Below are 12,851 nucleotides of genomic sequence, written 5' to 3'. Positions count from 1 at the left end.
GATTATCCAACACTGTTAGGAAAGCAAGGCTGCAAATCCTAGCCACAAATGGAATAAGTGACAATAGTATCAATGTCAATGAATTATTCTTTATAGTATGTGTGTTGCAGGGTCAGGTGTGAGATCCAAGCCATTGCCTGTGGATTGCTGATTTTAAAAAAAACATTTGTGGAATATAGTTGTTCTTGCCTGTCCCTAGTTGCCTTTCAGAACGTAGTGGTGAACTGCCTTTGAGAACCACTGCAGTCCACCTGCTGTGGGTTGATCCACAATGTAATTGGGGAAGGAATTCCAAGATTTTGATCCAACAATTGTGAAAGTACAGCAATCTATTTCCTCATTAGGGTGGTGAGTGACTTGGAGGGGAACCTGAAAGTGGTGGAATTTCCATGTATCTGCTGCCCTTGCCCTCCGAGATGGAAGTGGTTGTGGGCTTGGAAAAGGTCTTCTGAGGATCTTTGATGAAATTTAGCACTGCATCTTGCAGTTTGCATTCACTGCTGGTATTGAACGTCAGTGGTGGAGGAAATTGGATGCTTGTGCATGTAATGCCAATGGTGTCAAGCTTCTTGAGTGATGTTGGAACTGCCCTCACCGAGGCAAGAGGGGAACATTCCACCACACTCCTGACTTGCACCTAGAAATAGGTGTCAGGTGGTGAATTATTCACTAGGAAAAAATTAGGACTGCAGATGCTGGAGATCAGAGATGAAAAATGTGTTGCTGGAAAAGCGCAGCAGGTCAGGCAGCATCCAAGGAGCAGGAGAATCGACCTTTCGGGCATAAGCCCTTCTTCAGGAATCAGGAACTATATTCCTTTTTCTTTAGGATTCCTGAAGAAGGGCTTATGCTCGAAACATCGATTCTCCTGCTCCTTGGATGCTGCCTGACCTGCTGCGCTTTTCCAGCAACACATTTTTCAGCGGTGAATTATTCACCACAATATGCCTGGTCTCTGACCTGCTCTTGCAGCTCCTGTGTTTATATGGTGAGTCCAGTTGAGTTTCTGGTCAATGATAACTCCACCTCTCTCTCTCCCCCCCCCCCGCCATCAGTGATAGTTACTTGGCAGTAATTAGATTGTTGTTTATTGGTAATGATCATTGCATAGCATTCATATGGCGTGAATGGTACTTGCCCACCCAAACCTGCAGACCATTCAGATTTAGTTGTATTTGAACATGGACTGCAGCAGTTGCAAAGTTCTGAACATTATGCAATCATCTGCAACCATCCCCACTTCTGACCTTATGATGGAGGGAGGTCATTGAAGAAGCAGCTGAAGGGGTTAAACTGATAAAAAAAATAACACCAATGGAGTGAAACAGTTTATTTTGCAGCTCAGATTTCAAAAGACTCACATATTAAGTGATAAAAGCAAATCTCACTCATCCAAAACTGCAGATCAACAGCAATTTGAAAAAAAAATACTGAGAACCACTGGAGACAGGATCAGGGCCAATAAGGTCAGTGCTCCTGAGAACCATAAGAGGAAATGTGGCATACTGGCTTGCATCTATTTTAAACTGAAAGTAAAATTGACTCTACATTATTCCCCCTTACACTGACTCCCCCACACGCACCCCCTCCCCCACCCAAGGCCAGCTACAGCAAGGGACTGTAGCCTGTACAGAATGAAAATAAGCATGGATGTGATAAGTTACACCTCCCTATCATCAAGCACCTATCTACGGTAGTTTCTTTGTCTCGCACTTGAACTGCAGTCTTGTATGCTCTCACATTTTGAGAGCTCATTAAATACTTTCAATCCCATGCTGTCCTAATTTTAAATCTGGCCCCCTCTTACTGACTCATCTTGTACAGGGAAACATTTCTTGCCATTTATCCTACCACTGTCCCTCAATTTCGTACACCTCAAAACATAGATTTATTCAGCTTTCTCTGCTCTGTAGGAAAATAATAATAATTCCTGATGAAGGGCTTTTGCCCGAAACGTCGACTCTGCTGCTCCTTGGATGTTGCCTGACCTGCTGTGCTTTTCCAGCACCACATTCTCGACTCTGATCTCCAGCATCTGTAGTCCTCATTTCCACCACTGGAGGAAAATAACACCAGTCGATATCATCTCTTTTCAAAGCTGAATTGCTCCAGCCAAGCAGCATCTTGATGAATCACCTCTGTACCCACTCTAGGTCAGTCACATCCTTTCCATAGCATGGTGACCAGAACTGCACACACTATTCCAATTGTGGCCCAGCATTATACACAGCTCCATCATAGACTCTCTGCTTTTGTATTCAAGGCCTCAATTAATAAAGGCAAGTATTCCATATACTTTCTAATCACCATATCAACCGGGTCTGTTGCCTTCAAGAATTGTGGTCATACATACTAAGGACCCCCTCATCCTCTGTACTTCCTAGGGTCCTGCTCCCAAGACACATCACCTCACACTTCTCTGGACTAAATCCCATTGTTACTGGTCCACAGCCTCTTGCCACTAAGTCATTTAGTGATGGTGGCGATGGCTTCCTGGTATTTTCATTAGAGGTTAATCCAGCCAATATCTAGGTAATATCATGGGGACCCAGGGTCCAAACCTCACCATGGCAGATGGTGAAATTTAGAAATAAAATGCAATTAAGAAACAAAAATCTGGAATTAAGACTCTCATGATGACCATGAATCCATTGTCTATTGTTGGAAAAACCCATCTGATTCATTTATGTCCTTTAGGAAAGGAAACTGCTATCCTATCAGGCCTACACGAGACTCCAGACCCACACAAATGTGGTTGATGCTGCCCCCGGAGCAATAATTGTGGGCCTAGCCAGCAATACCCTTATCGCATGAACAAAAAAAAAATTATAGATTCAATTGCCACATTGCCATGGATCCTAGGGTTCTTGCCTTCTCTCCAAGTCTCCCATGCAACATCTTGACGAATGCATTCCTGAAGACTATGTAGACTACAATAATTGCACTACCCTGATCTACACATCTAGTTATCTCCTCAAAAAGGTCAATCAAACTTGTCTGACATCATCTCCCCTTGACAAAGCCATGCTCACTACCTTGATTAATCATTGCTTTTCCAAGCAGAGATTAATTCTGTCCCTCAAATGATTTTGTAACCTTCCCTACCACTGGTCTTTAATTCCCCGGTTTATCAGTATACCTTCATGAATAATTTGGAGATGCCTGTGTTGAACTGGGGTGTACAAAGTTAAAAATCACACAACACCAGGTTATAGTCCAACAGGTTTAATTGGAAGCACCAGCTTTCAGAGCACCACTTATCAGGAGGACACAATTGTAAGACACTGAATTTATAGCAAAAGTTTACAGTGTGATGTAACTGAAATTATTGAAAAATACCTTGACTGTTGAGTCTTTCATATGTTCGAATACCATGATAGTTTCACTTCTTTCATGTGTAAAAAAAAGTTACATTCTCAGGTTAACTGTAACAATTGGTGTTCGCCAGACAATATGCTGAAGGTGTTAGCCCCCTGTGTTCTGTGTCTGTGCCATAATGTTTCAACTGATTCTAATCTAAAAAGTGAGATAACAGAGTTTTACATGAATTCATGCAGTTTTTGAGTAAAGTACAATGTAACTCTGCAAGTACAAATTTACCCCACAAACGTACACGTATGTGTGTGCATGTGGGTCTTTGTGTATGTGTGTCACACCTATTATGGTATTCGAACAGATGAAAGCCTCAACAAACAATAAAGGCATTTTTCAATGTATAATTTCAGGTACATCACACTTTAAACTTTTGCTATAAATTCTGCGTCTTACAATTGTGTCCTCCACAACCACCTGATGAAGGAGCGGTGCTCCGAAAGCTAGTGTGCTTCCGTTTAAACCCGTTGGACTATAACCTGGTATTGTACGATTTTTAACTTCATGAGTAATGTTAGCATATTAGCTGTCCTCCCAGTCCTCTGGCACCTCTTCTACAGCCAGAAAGGATTTGAAAATTAATATCAAGGTATAAGAAGTCTCCTCCCTTGCCTCTCACAACAGCCTGGGATTAACCTCTTCTGGGCATAGGACATCAAATTTCAAGCCCGTTAAAACCTTTGCCCTCCCAATAAGTTACAGAGTAAAATTCCTTCTACTCTCTCCATAAAACATTCCCAAGTAGAGTTAGGATTAGATAGAGAGTAAAACTTCCTCTACATTATCCTCCAAACACTCCCAGGACAAGGATAGCATAGGGTTAAATACAGAGTAAAGCTCCCTATATTGTTCCTTCTTCTGAGCCAGAAGGCCTAGGTTCAAGTCCCACCTGCTCCAGAAGTGTGTAATAACATGTGAATTAGAAAACATCTAAAGCTTCCTGTACACTGTCCCCATCATACACTCTCAGGGTAGGTATAGAACAGGGGTCACATAGTAAATTTCCCCCTATTCTTTTATACTGAAAGTAAAGCTCCCTCTACTTTTGTAAACAAAGTCAAGATTGGGCGACACGGTGGCACAGTGGTTAGCACTGCTGCCTCACAGCGCCAGAGACCCAGGTTCAATTCCCGCCTCACGCAACTGTCTGTGTGGAGTTTGCACGTTCTCCCCATATCCGCGTGGGTTTCCTCCGGGTGCTCTGGTTTCCTCCCACAGTCCAAAAAATGTGCAGGGTAGGTGAATTGGACATGCAAAATTGCCCATAGTGTTAGGTGAAGGGGTAAATGTAGGGGAATGGATTTGGGCGAGTTCCTCTTCAGAAGGTCGGTGTGGACTTGTTGGGCCGAAGGGCCTGTTTCCACACTAAGTAATCTAATCTAATTCTTCTACATTGTCTCCAAACATTCCCAGGAGAGGTACGGCATGGGGTTATTTAGAGAGTAAAGAATTTTGTACACTGTCCCCACCAAACTATCAAGGCAGAATACAGGTTGGGTAAAGCTCCTTCTAATCCACAAAAGGGTAAGGGTGACACTGTTGGAAGACTGATTCAAATAATTAAGGAAATCTCTGATACAGAGAATTTAACAAGGAGCAAACATAGACCCATAGTTAGTGTGCAGTGGGCTGGTTGAGCTGATGGATTAATATTAGCGAGAGATGGATTAAAAAAAAAGGGGTGCTCTACCTTCATGTAACCATACCGATGGGGAATACTGACTATAAATACAGCACCAGATAACAGACTCACAGTAAACAGATACCTTGAAATATGGCTGTACAGCTCCTCAATAATGGCAACATGCCCAAGACCTGAGGCAAGTAAATCATGATCAGACACAAACATTCTGATTGGCCAGTAGACAGAAATATTCATCCCAGGAACAAAATAACATGCTTGTTACCATGATTCCAGCGTGTGAACAGCACAGGCTTTGCTATGACTAATATTCTAAAAAACGTGGAAATAAATACATGGATCTACATTGTCAATATCTGTGGGCAGCAGTAATGCAGCAGCAAACCCTGGGGAGTGAGGAGTCTAGATACTTCATGCTTCATAGCTCATATCTCAGTTGACAGGCAAACAACTGTGTTCCCAAACACACCCTGGCTCATCTCCATCTGTCAGTGAGCCGAGTATCCCTCCCTCTCTCCGTCAGTGAGCTGAGATTCCCTTTCTCACCCAGAAGCTGTGATTCTGTCCTCTCAGTGAGCTCAGTATTCCCCTTTAACTCCATGGAGATCCTTCTCTCACACCTTGGTTAGTTGAGAACCCCTGACTCCTCCTTAACACTTGGTGAGCAAGTACCCCTCTAACTCTCGATGAACCTTCAGCGACCTGAGCTCCCCTCTGACCCTCAATGACCTGAGGTCCCCTCCTGTCAATGTGCTGTGATCCTCTCAGTATAATTGTTGCAGGAAGATGAGTTGCGTTTCAGAGTAAGAGGACACCGATGGCCGTAACAACTGTTCACTGGATAAAGACGAGCCCTCGCCCACAGTCAACATCATTTGTTGCTGATCCGCACCCATGGCAACAGCAAGTGGGATGGGTAGATCAGAGGGTTTCAGCTCCATGGAATCCTGTGATTCACGGTCAACAAAGTCTGTCTCGTGGTCATTACTATTGGTCCTCTTTACAGCTGGAAAGGAAATCATTACATAGAATAAGCTCATTAAGCATGGTGATATCCCCACTTCTCATTTAAAGCACCAAATGTCAAGAGTATGTGAGGATAATGTTCTTCAATAAAGACAGGCCTCACCATAATGGACAACACTCAGGCAGAGTTAGGGCTAAAGTCCCTTTATCATTATTACAGAAAAAGATGAGACTTAACAGTTCAGCAACTTCTTGGTAAAGACTCCCTGATAGTACAGTGCTCCTTTGGTATTGACCTCCGCAGTCTTTCTGCCATTACATTAGATGCAACTCTAACCAGCAAAGAAAATTCCCTCCTGCGCCCACCAACTCTAAATTTTGGTAAGGCTCTTGGTCCTGAAGAAGGGCTTATGCCCGAAACGTCAAATCTCCTGCTCCTTTGATGCTGCTGACCTGCTGCGCTTTTCCAGCAACACATTTTTCAGCTCTGATCTCCAGCATCTGCAGTCCTCACTTTCTCCTAAGGCTCTTGGTGCCACACATATTCAAATATGCCCTTGACGTGAAGGGATGCACTTGCTACTCATCTGTGAAATATAGCTCTTTTGTCCATGTTTGGACAAAGCTGTAATGAGGAGAAGAGCTGGGCAACTCTGTCAGAGTCTAAACTGTCAGTGAGTATCTTATTGTTGTGCAAGTGCTGGGCAAAAGCACTGTTTTGAAAGTATACGGATAGGTCAGTAATTGGCCATGTCAGACTTGTCCTGTTTTTCCTGAGCTGAGCATAACTAGACAATTTTTTTACATTGCCAGGTAGATGTCAAAGTTATAATTGTACTGGGATAGCTTGACTAAAGGCATGTCAATTCTGGCCTTAAGCTTTCAGTAGTATTCTGGTGTGTTGTCAGGAACACATAGCTTTTGGCAGTTATCTAGTGCATTCAGCCATATCACATCATATCATGACATGAGTGATAGCTGGGACCTCAGGAAGAGGCCAAGACGGATTCCTCCATTCCTGGCTCAAGATGGCTACGAATGTTTCAGCCTCGTGTTTTGCAGAGTTACTGGGATCCCCCATCATTAACAATGGGGATATTTGTGAAGCCTCCTCCTGTAGTTGTTTAATTAGCCACCACCACTTATGACTGGATGCAGGTCTGCAGAGCTTAGACTGGATTTATTGATTGTGGGATCGCTTAGTTCTGTCTATGCATGCTGCTTCTACTGTTTACTATGCAAATATGGTACATAGCTGAAATCCCCCACACAAGGCAACATCCTGGTAAAACTTTTCTGTACCCTCTCCAAAGCATCCAGATCCTTCTGGTAGTACGTAATATTCCAAGTATGGACTAACTAAAGTTCTATAAAGCTGCAAAGGTACGAAATATAATTTTGTACCTTTGCCAACTAATTTTTAGGTATGCCTGGTTCTGTTGCTCGTATACCCCCTTTGCACACTTTATTGAACAGTTAGTCTCCCAGACTGATGGATTAATACTAATGGTGGAGTAAGGGCTCTGTGGTTACTGTGATTCAAGACAATTCTGATGCCAATGGCTCTTCATATCTGAGGTGCTGACTTTAAATATTATTGATTGGACATACATCCAAATCTTGAGCATTTTGGACAGGACACTTTGGAAAACAAAACAAATTGGCTGCAGTGGGAAAAAAATGTTGCGTTTATCAAGAACACAAGCTGCTCGACTGGAGTCACCAAGTCTATAATAGTTTTGGCGAAGTGTGTCACATGATCCAGTTAGGGATTTGTAATAAAGCTATTAAATTTGAATGGAACAGGCTTTGCTGTCTCTCCACCCTGAAACCTATCTCAAAGTTTGACAACTGAAAAACTATTGGAATATTGCATTACCCCAAGTAGAGGGTTCTGAAAGGGAAGTTTTCATTGCTGGAAAATGAAGAAGTCTTAATGGGGAATTTACCAACTGTAACTAGTACAAAAAGACATCCCTCATGGCAGATTGGTACAAAACATGAAGTCATCAGGAATGAGTTGGCAAGGTGGATACAGAACTGGCTTAGTCATAGGAGACAGAGGGTAGCGGTGGAAGGATACTTTTCAGAATGGAGGGCAGTGACTGGTTGAGTTCCATAGGGATCAGTGCCGGGACCTCTGCTGTTCGTGATCTACATAAAGGGTTTGTAGGAAAATGTAGCTGGTTTACTTTAGTGATGGAAAGGGATAGGTGTACTCCACTGAGCAAGAGTTACAGCTGGGGGAAGGGAAATTACGATGCAATTAGGAAAGATTTAGAAGCGTAGAATGGGGAAGGAAACTGCAGGGGATGAGCACATTAAAAATGTGGAGCTTATTCAAGGAAAAGCTCCTTTGTGTCCTAGATAAGTATGTACCTGTCAGGCAGGCAGGAAGATATAAAACGTGAGAGTCATGGTTTACTCAGGAAGTGGAATCCCTGGTCAAGAAGAAGAAGACAGCTTATGTTAGGACAAAATGTGAAAACTCAGTTAGGGCGCTGGAGGGTTACAAGGAAGTCAGGAAAGACCTAAAAAGAGAGCTCAGAAGAGCCAGGAGGAGACATGAGAAGTTGTTGGTGGATAGGATCAGGGTAAACCCTAAGGCTTTCCATAGATATGTCAGGAATAAAAGGATGACGAGAGTTAAATTATGATCAATCAAAGATAATAGTGGGAAGTTGTGTGTGGAGTCAGAGGAGATAGGGGAAGAACTAAATAAATATTTTTCGACAGTATTCACTACAGAAAAAGAAAATGTTGGCGAGGAAGATACAAAGATACTTGCATCTAGACTAGAAGAGATGGAGGTTCACAAGGAAGAGGTATTAGAAATACTGCAGAGTGTGAAAACAGACAAGTCCCCTGGGCCGGATGAGATCTATCCTAGGATCCTCTGGGAAGCAAGGAAAGAGATTGCCGAGCCTTTGGCATTGATCATCAAATCATCATTGTCTACAGGAATAGTGCCTGAGGAGTGGAGGATAGCAAATGTGGTTTCCTTATTCAAAAAGGGTAGTAGAGACAACACCGGTAATTACAGACCAGTGAGTCTCACTTCAGTTGTTGGTAAAGTGTTGGAAAAGGTCACAAGAGATAGGATTTATAGCCATCTAGAAAAGAACAATCTGATCAGGGACAGTCTGCACGGTTTTGTGAAGGGTAGGTCGTGCCTAACGAATCTTATTGAGTTTTTTGACAAAGTGACCAAACAGGTAGATGAGAGTAAACCGGTTGATGTGGTGTATATGGATTTCAGCAAGGCGTTCGATAAGGTTCCCCATAGTAGGCTAGTATACAAAATGCTGAGGAATAGCATTGTGGGAGAACTAGCAGTTTGGATCAGTAATTGACTTCTGAGAGAAAACAGAGGGTTATAGTTGATGGAACATGTTCATCTTGATGTCCAGTTACTAGAAGTATACCGCATGGGTCAGTGTTGGGTCCACTGCTGTTCGTCATTTTTATAAATGACCTGGATGAGGGCTTAGAAGGGTGGGTTAGTAAATTTGCGGATGGCACTAAGGTTGGTGGAGTTGTGGATAGTGACGAAGGATGTAGTAGGTCGCAGAGAGGCATAGATAGGATGCAGAGCTGGGCTGAGAGGTGGCAAATGGAGTTTAATGTGGACAAGTGTGAGGTGATACACTTTGGCCGGAGTAATCGGAATGCAAAGTACTGGGCGAATGGTAAGATTCTTGGGAGTGCAGATGAGCAGAGACATCTCGGTGTCCATGTACACAGATCCCTGAAAGTTGCCACCCAGATTGACAGGGTTGTCAAAAAGGCATACAGTGTTTTGGCCTTTATTAATAGAGGGATTGAGTTCCGGAACCAGGAGGTTATGCTAAAGCTGTACAAAGTTCTGGTACGGCCACACTTGGGGTATTGTGTACAGTTCTGGTCATCGCATTATAAGAAGGATGTGGAAGCTTTGGAAAGGGTACAGAGGAGATTTACTAGGATGTTGCCTGGTATGGAAGGAATGTCTTACAAGGAAAGGCTGAGGGCCTTGAGGCTGTTCTTGGTAGAGAGAAGAAGGTTGAGAGGTGACCTAATAGAAACATACAAGATAATCAGAGGGTTAAATAGGGTGGACAGGGAGAGCCTTTTTCCAAGTATGGGGACGGCAGACACGAGGGGACACAACTTTAAAGTGAGGGGAGATAGGTATAAAGACAGATGTCAGAGGTAGTTTCTTTATTCAGAGAGTAGTAAGGGTATGGAATGCTTTGCCTACAATGGTAATAGGTTCGCCAAGTTTAAGTGCATTTAAGTCGTCATTGGACTGGCATATGGATGTACATGGAATAGTGTAGGTGGGATGAGCTTCAGATTAGTATGACAGGGCGTGTAACATCGAGGGCCGAAGGTCCTGTACTGCACTGTAATGTTCTATGTTCTATGTTAATTAGTAACTTGGCAGACAATACAAAGGTTGGTGGAGGAGGATCGTCAGAGGATACTGTAAGATATTGATCAGTTGGAGGCGTGGGCAGAAAAATGGCAGATGGAATTTAATCCAAACAAATGTTGGGTGATGCATTTTGGAAGGTCAAGTACAGATAGAAATTATACAGTGAATGGCAGAACTCTTAGAAGTATCAATATGCAGACGGATCTGGGTATGAAGGTCCACGGATCACTGAAAGTGGCAGTGCAAGTAGATGAGATAGTGAAAAAGGGCCTATGACATGCCTGCCTTCATTGGAAGGAGCATTGAATATAAGAATAGGCAAGTAATGCTGCAGCTTTATAGAACTTTAGTTAGACCACACTTGGAATATTGCATACAGTTCTGATCACAACACTAGAAGGAGGTGGATGCTTTGGAGGGGGTAAAGAAAAGGTAAGCAGTATGTTGCCTAATACAGAGGATCTTAGCTATGAAGAAGAGTTCGCTAGACTGGGTTTGTTTTCACTGGAACATAGGAGATTGACAGGCGATCTTGAGAATGGCATGGATAGAGTGGAGAGTAGAGGCTTTTTTCTCAGAGTGGAGAGGTCAATTACTAGGGGACACAGGTTCAAGATGCAAGGAAGAAATTTCAAACACATGAACGAGGCATGCTTTTCACACAAAGGATGGTGAGCACCTGGTACGCCTTGCCAGAGGAGATGGTGGAAGCAGACACAAAGCAGCATTTAAGAAGGGTGAAAACATGAATAGGAAGGGAATAGTGAGATACAGGATTACTGTTCCTGTAAGAGCTTTAGCCTGGAAGGGCAAAATGTAGTGGCTCAGGCTTGGCGGGTCAAAGGGTCTGTTCCTGTGCTGTATTGCTCTTTGTTCTCTTGTCCAATGCCAAGGCTTTTGTGAATAATGACTTCACTGTGGTCCACTTTTATTTTCTGAATTTGACTGTTATTTCACAATTTTAAGATAAGCCTGCCTACAAATAGTCAGAGTTACTTACAGATGGCCATAGTCACCAGAGGAGTGAAAAGTGACTGAGGAGGATTCTGGGAGATTCCGAGAATACCTTTTTGTTCCTACCAGCAGCATGTCAAAGGGAGGCAAGCTCTTTGAGGGAATGGCAACTTTGGAGTGCTGCTATTGAGGTTAAAGCACAGGTTTAGATGAGCATTGGCTTTTGCTGAGGAAGGTGAGTAGCATTGCCTTTCCTTTTAATCTAATAGATACTAGAAAAATAGTAGCAGCAGTTAATGGAGTGGAATGCTCCTCCTGTGAGATGTGGGAGATCAGTGAGAAGTTGAACGTCCCTGAAAACAATGTCTGTAGGAAGTATGTCCATCTGCAGCTCCTCTCCAACTACATGGATTGTTTGCAGCTGCTGTGGGACTAACTGCGGAGCAGATAGGAGGCAGAAAGCTGTGCAGATAGGCATTCCATTTACTGACATACAGAGGGATCTTGGGATGCAAGTCCATGGCTCTCTGAAAGCGGCAACACAAGTGGATAAGGTGGTAAAGGTAGCATATGCATGTTTTCCTTTATCAGTTGGGGCACTGAGTATTAAAGTTGGCAAATCATGTTGTAGCTGTATAAAACTTCAGTTTGACCACATTTGGAGTATTATACAAAATTCTGGTCACCACACTGTAGGAAAGATGTAGAGGGTTTGGAAAGGATGGATCAGATTTATCAGGATGTTGCTTTGATTGGAGCATATTAGGTATAAGGAGAGGTTGGACAAACCTGGATTGTTTTTGCTAGATCATTGGAGGCTGAAGGGCGACTTGTCAGAAGTATATAAAATTGAGAGGCACAGATAGGTGGAGCCATTTCCCCAGGGTGGACATGTCAAATACTAGAGGGCATAGATTTAAAGTGAGATTGAGGAGAAATATAACACAGATGTACAAGGCCAGAGTTTTACCCTGAGGGTGGAAGGAGCCTGGAACATTTTAGCAGGGACAAGTAAAGATCAATACCATAGCCCATAGAACAGGGATTTAGTCAGACGTAAGAAGGCAGGGAATTGAGGGATACGGCATGTACAGGTAGAGAGAATTAGTTTTAAATTACATAATGGTTGGCACAGAAATGGTGGGCCAAAGAACCCGTTCCCATGGTGTTCTATGTTGTGTGTAGATTTTATGTATGTGTCTATAGCATTTTTCAAGAAGGGTAGTTGTACGCATTTGCACAGTTCAAATGTTTTCTGAATTATCTTTACCTAAGTTTTGTTTGTAATAAACTAACTATTCATTATGAAATAAATGTGACTCATTTCTGACATCTCATGGGTCACGTCACTTTCCTTTTTAAATTCAAATCTTGTTGTGACGTGTAAAGGAGTGAGACAAAGAAGGAAATCATTTTTGTCCTGCTTAAATTGGTTGCAACATAGTCCTAAATAATTGGTAAACAAACTAGAAAGGAAATGGGCAATTTCTTTTCAAATTT

General features: G+C 42.8%; 1 protein-coding gene across 4 annotated transcripts in view; it reads right to left on the bottom strand.

Moving 5' to 3' along the window:
• LOC132821828 (myoneurin-like) overlaps positions 1-12,851 on the bottom strand; it is a 64,570-nt gene that overhangs the window by 17,766 nt on the left and 33,953 nt on the right. For 2 of the 4 annotated variants that reach the window (XM_060834671.1, XM_060834669.1), the window contains exon 8: positions 1,615-6,020. The exons of 1 other annotated variant lie outside the window; for it this stretch is intronic. In XM_060834671.1, the coding sequence (XP_060690654.1) occupies positions 5,779-6,020 (242 nt within the window). In that variant the 3' untranslated portion in view covers positions 1,615-5,778. Of the gene's footprint in view, positions 1-1,614; positions 6,021-12,851 lie in introns of those variants that run through there. One more of the 4 variants, XM_060834670.1, reaches the window with a different exon arrangement.

The sequence above is a fragment of the Hemiscyllium ocellatum genome, chromosome 13 (assembly GCF_020745735.1).
Source record: "Hemiscyllium ocellatum isolate sHemOce1 chromosome 13, sHemOce1.pat.X.cur, whole genome shotgun sequence".
Classification (NCBI taxonomy): Eukaryota; Metazoa; Chordata; class Chondrichthyes; order Orectolobiformes; family Hemiscylliidae; genus Hemiscyllium; species Hemiscyllium ocellatum.
This window is presented reverse-complemented; position numbering and strand designations above follow the sequence as displayed.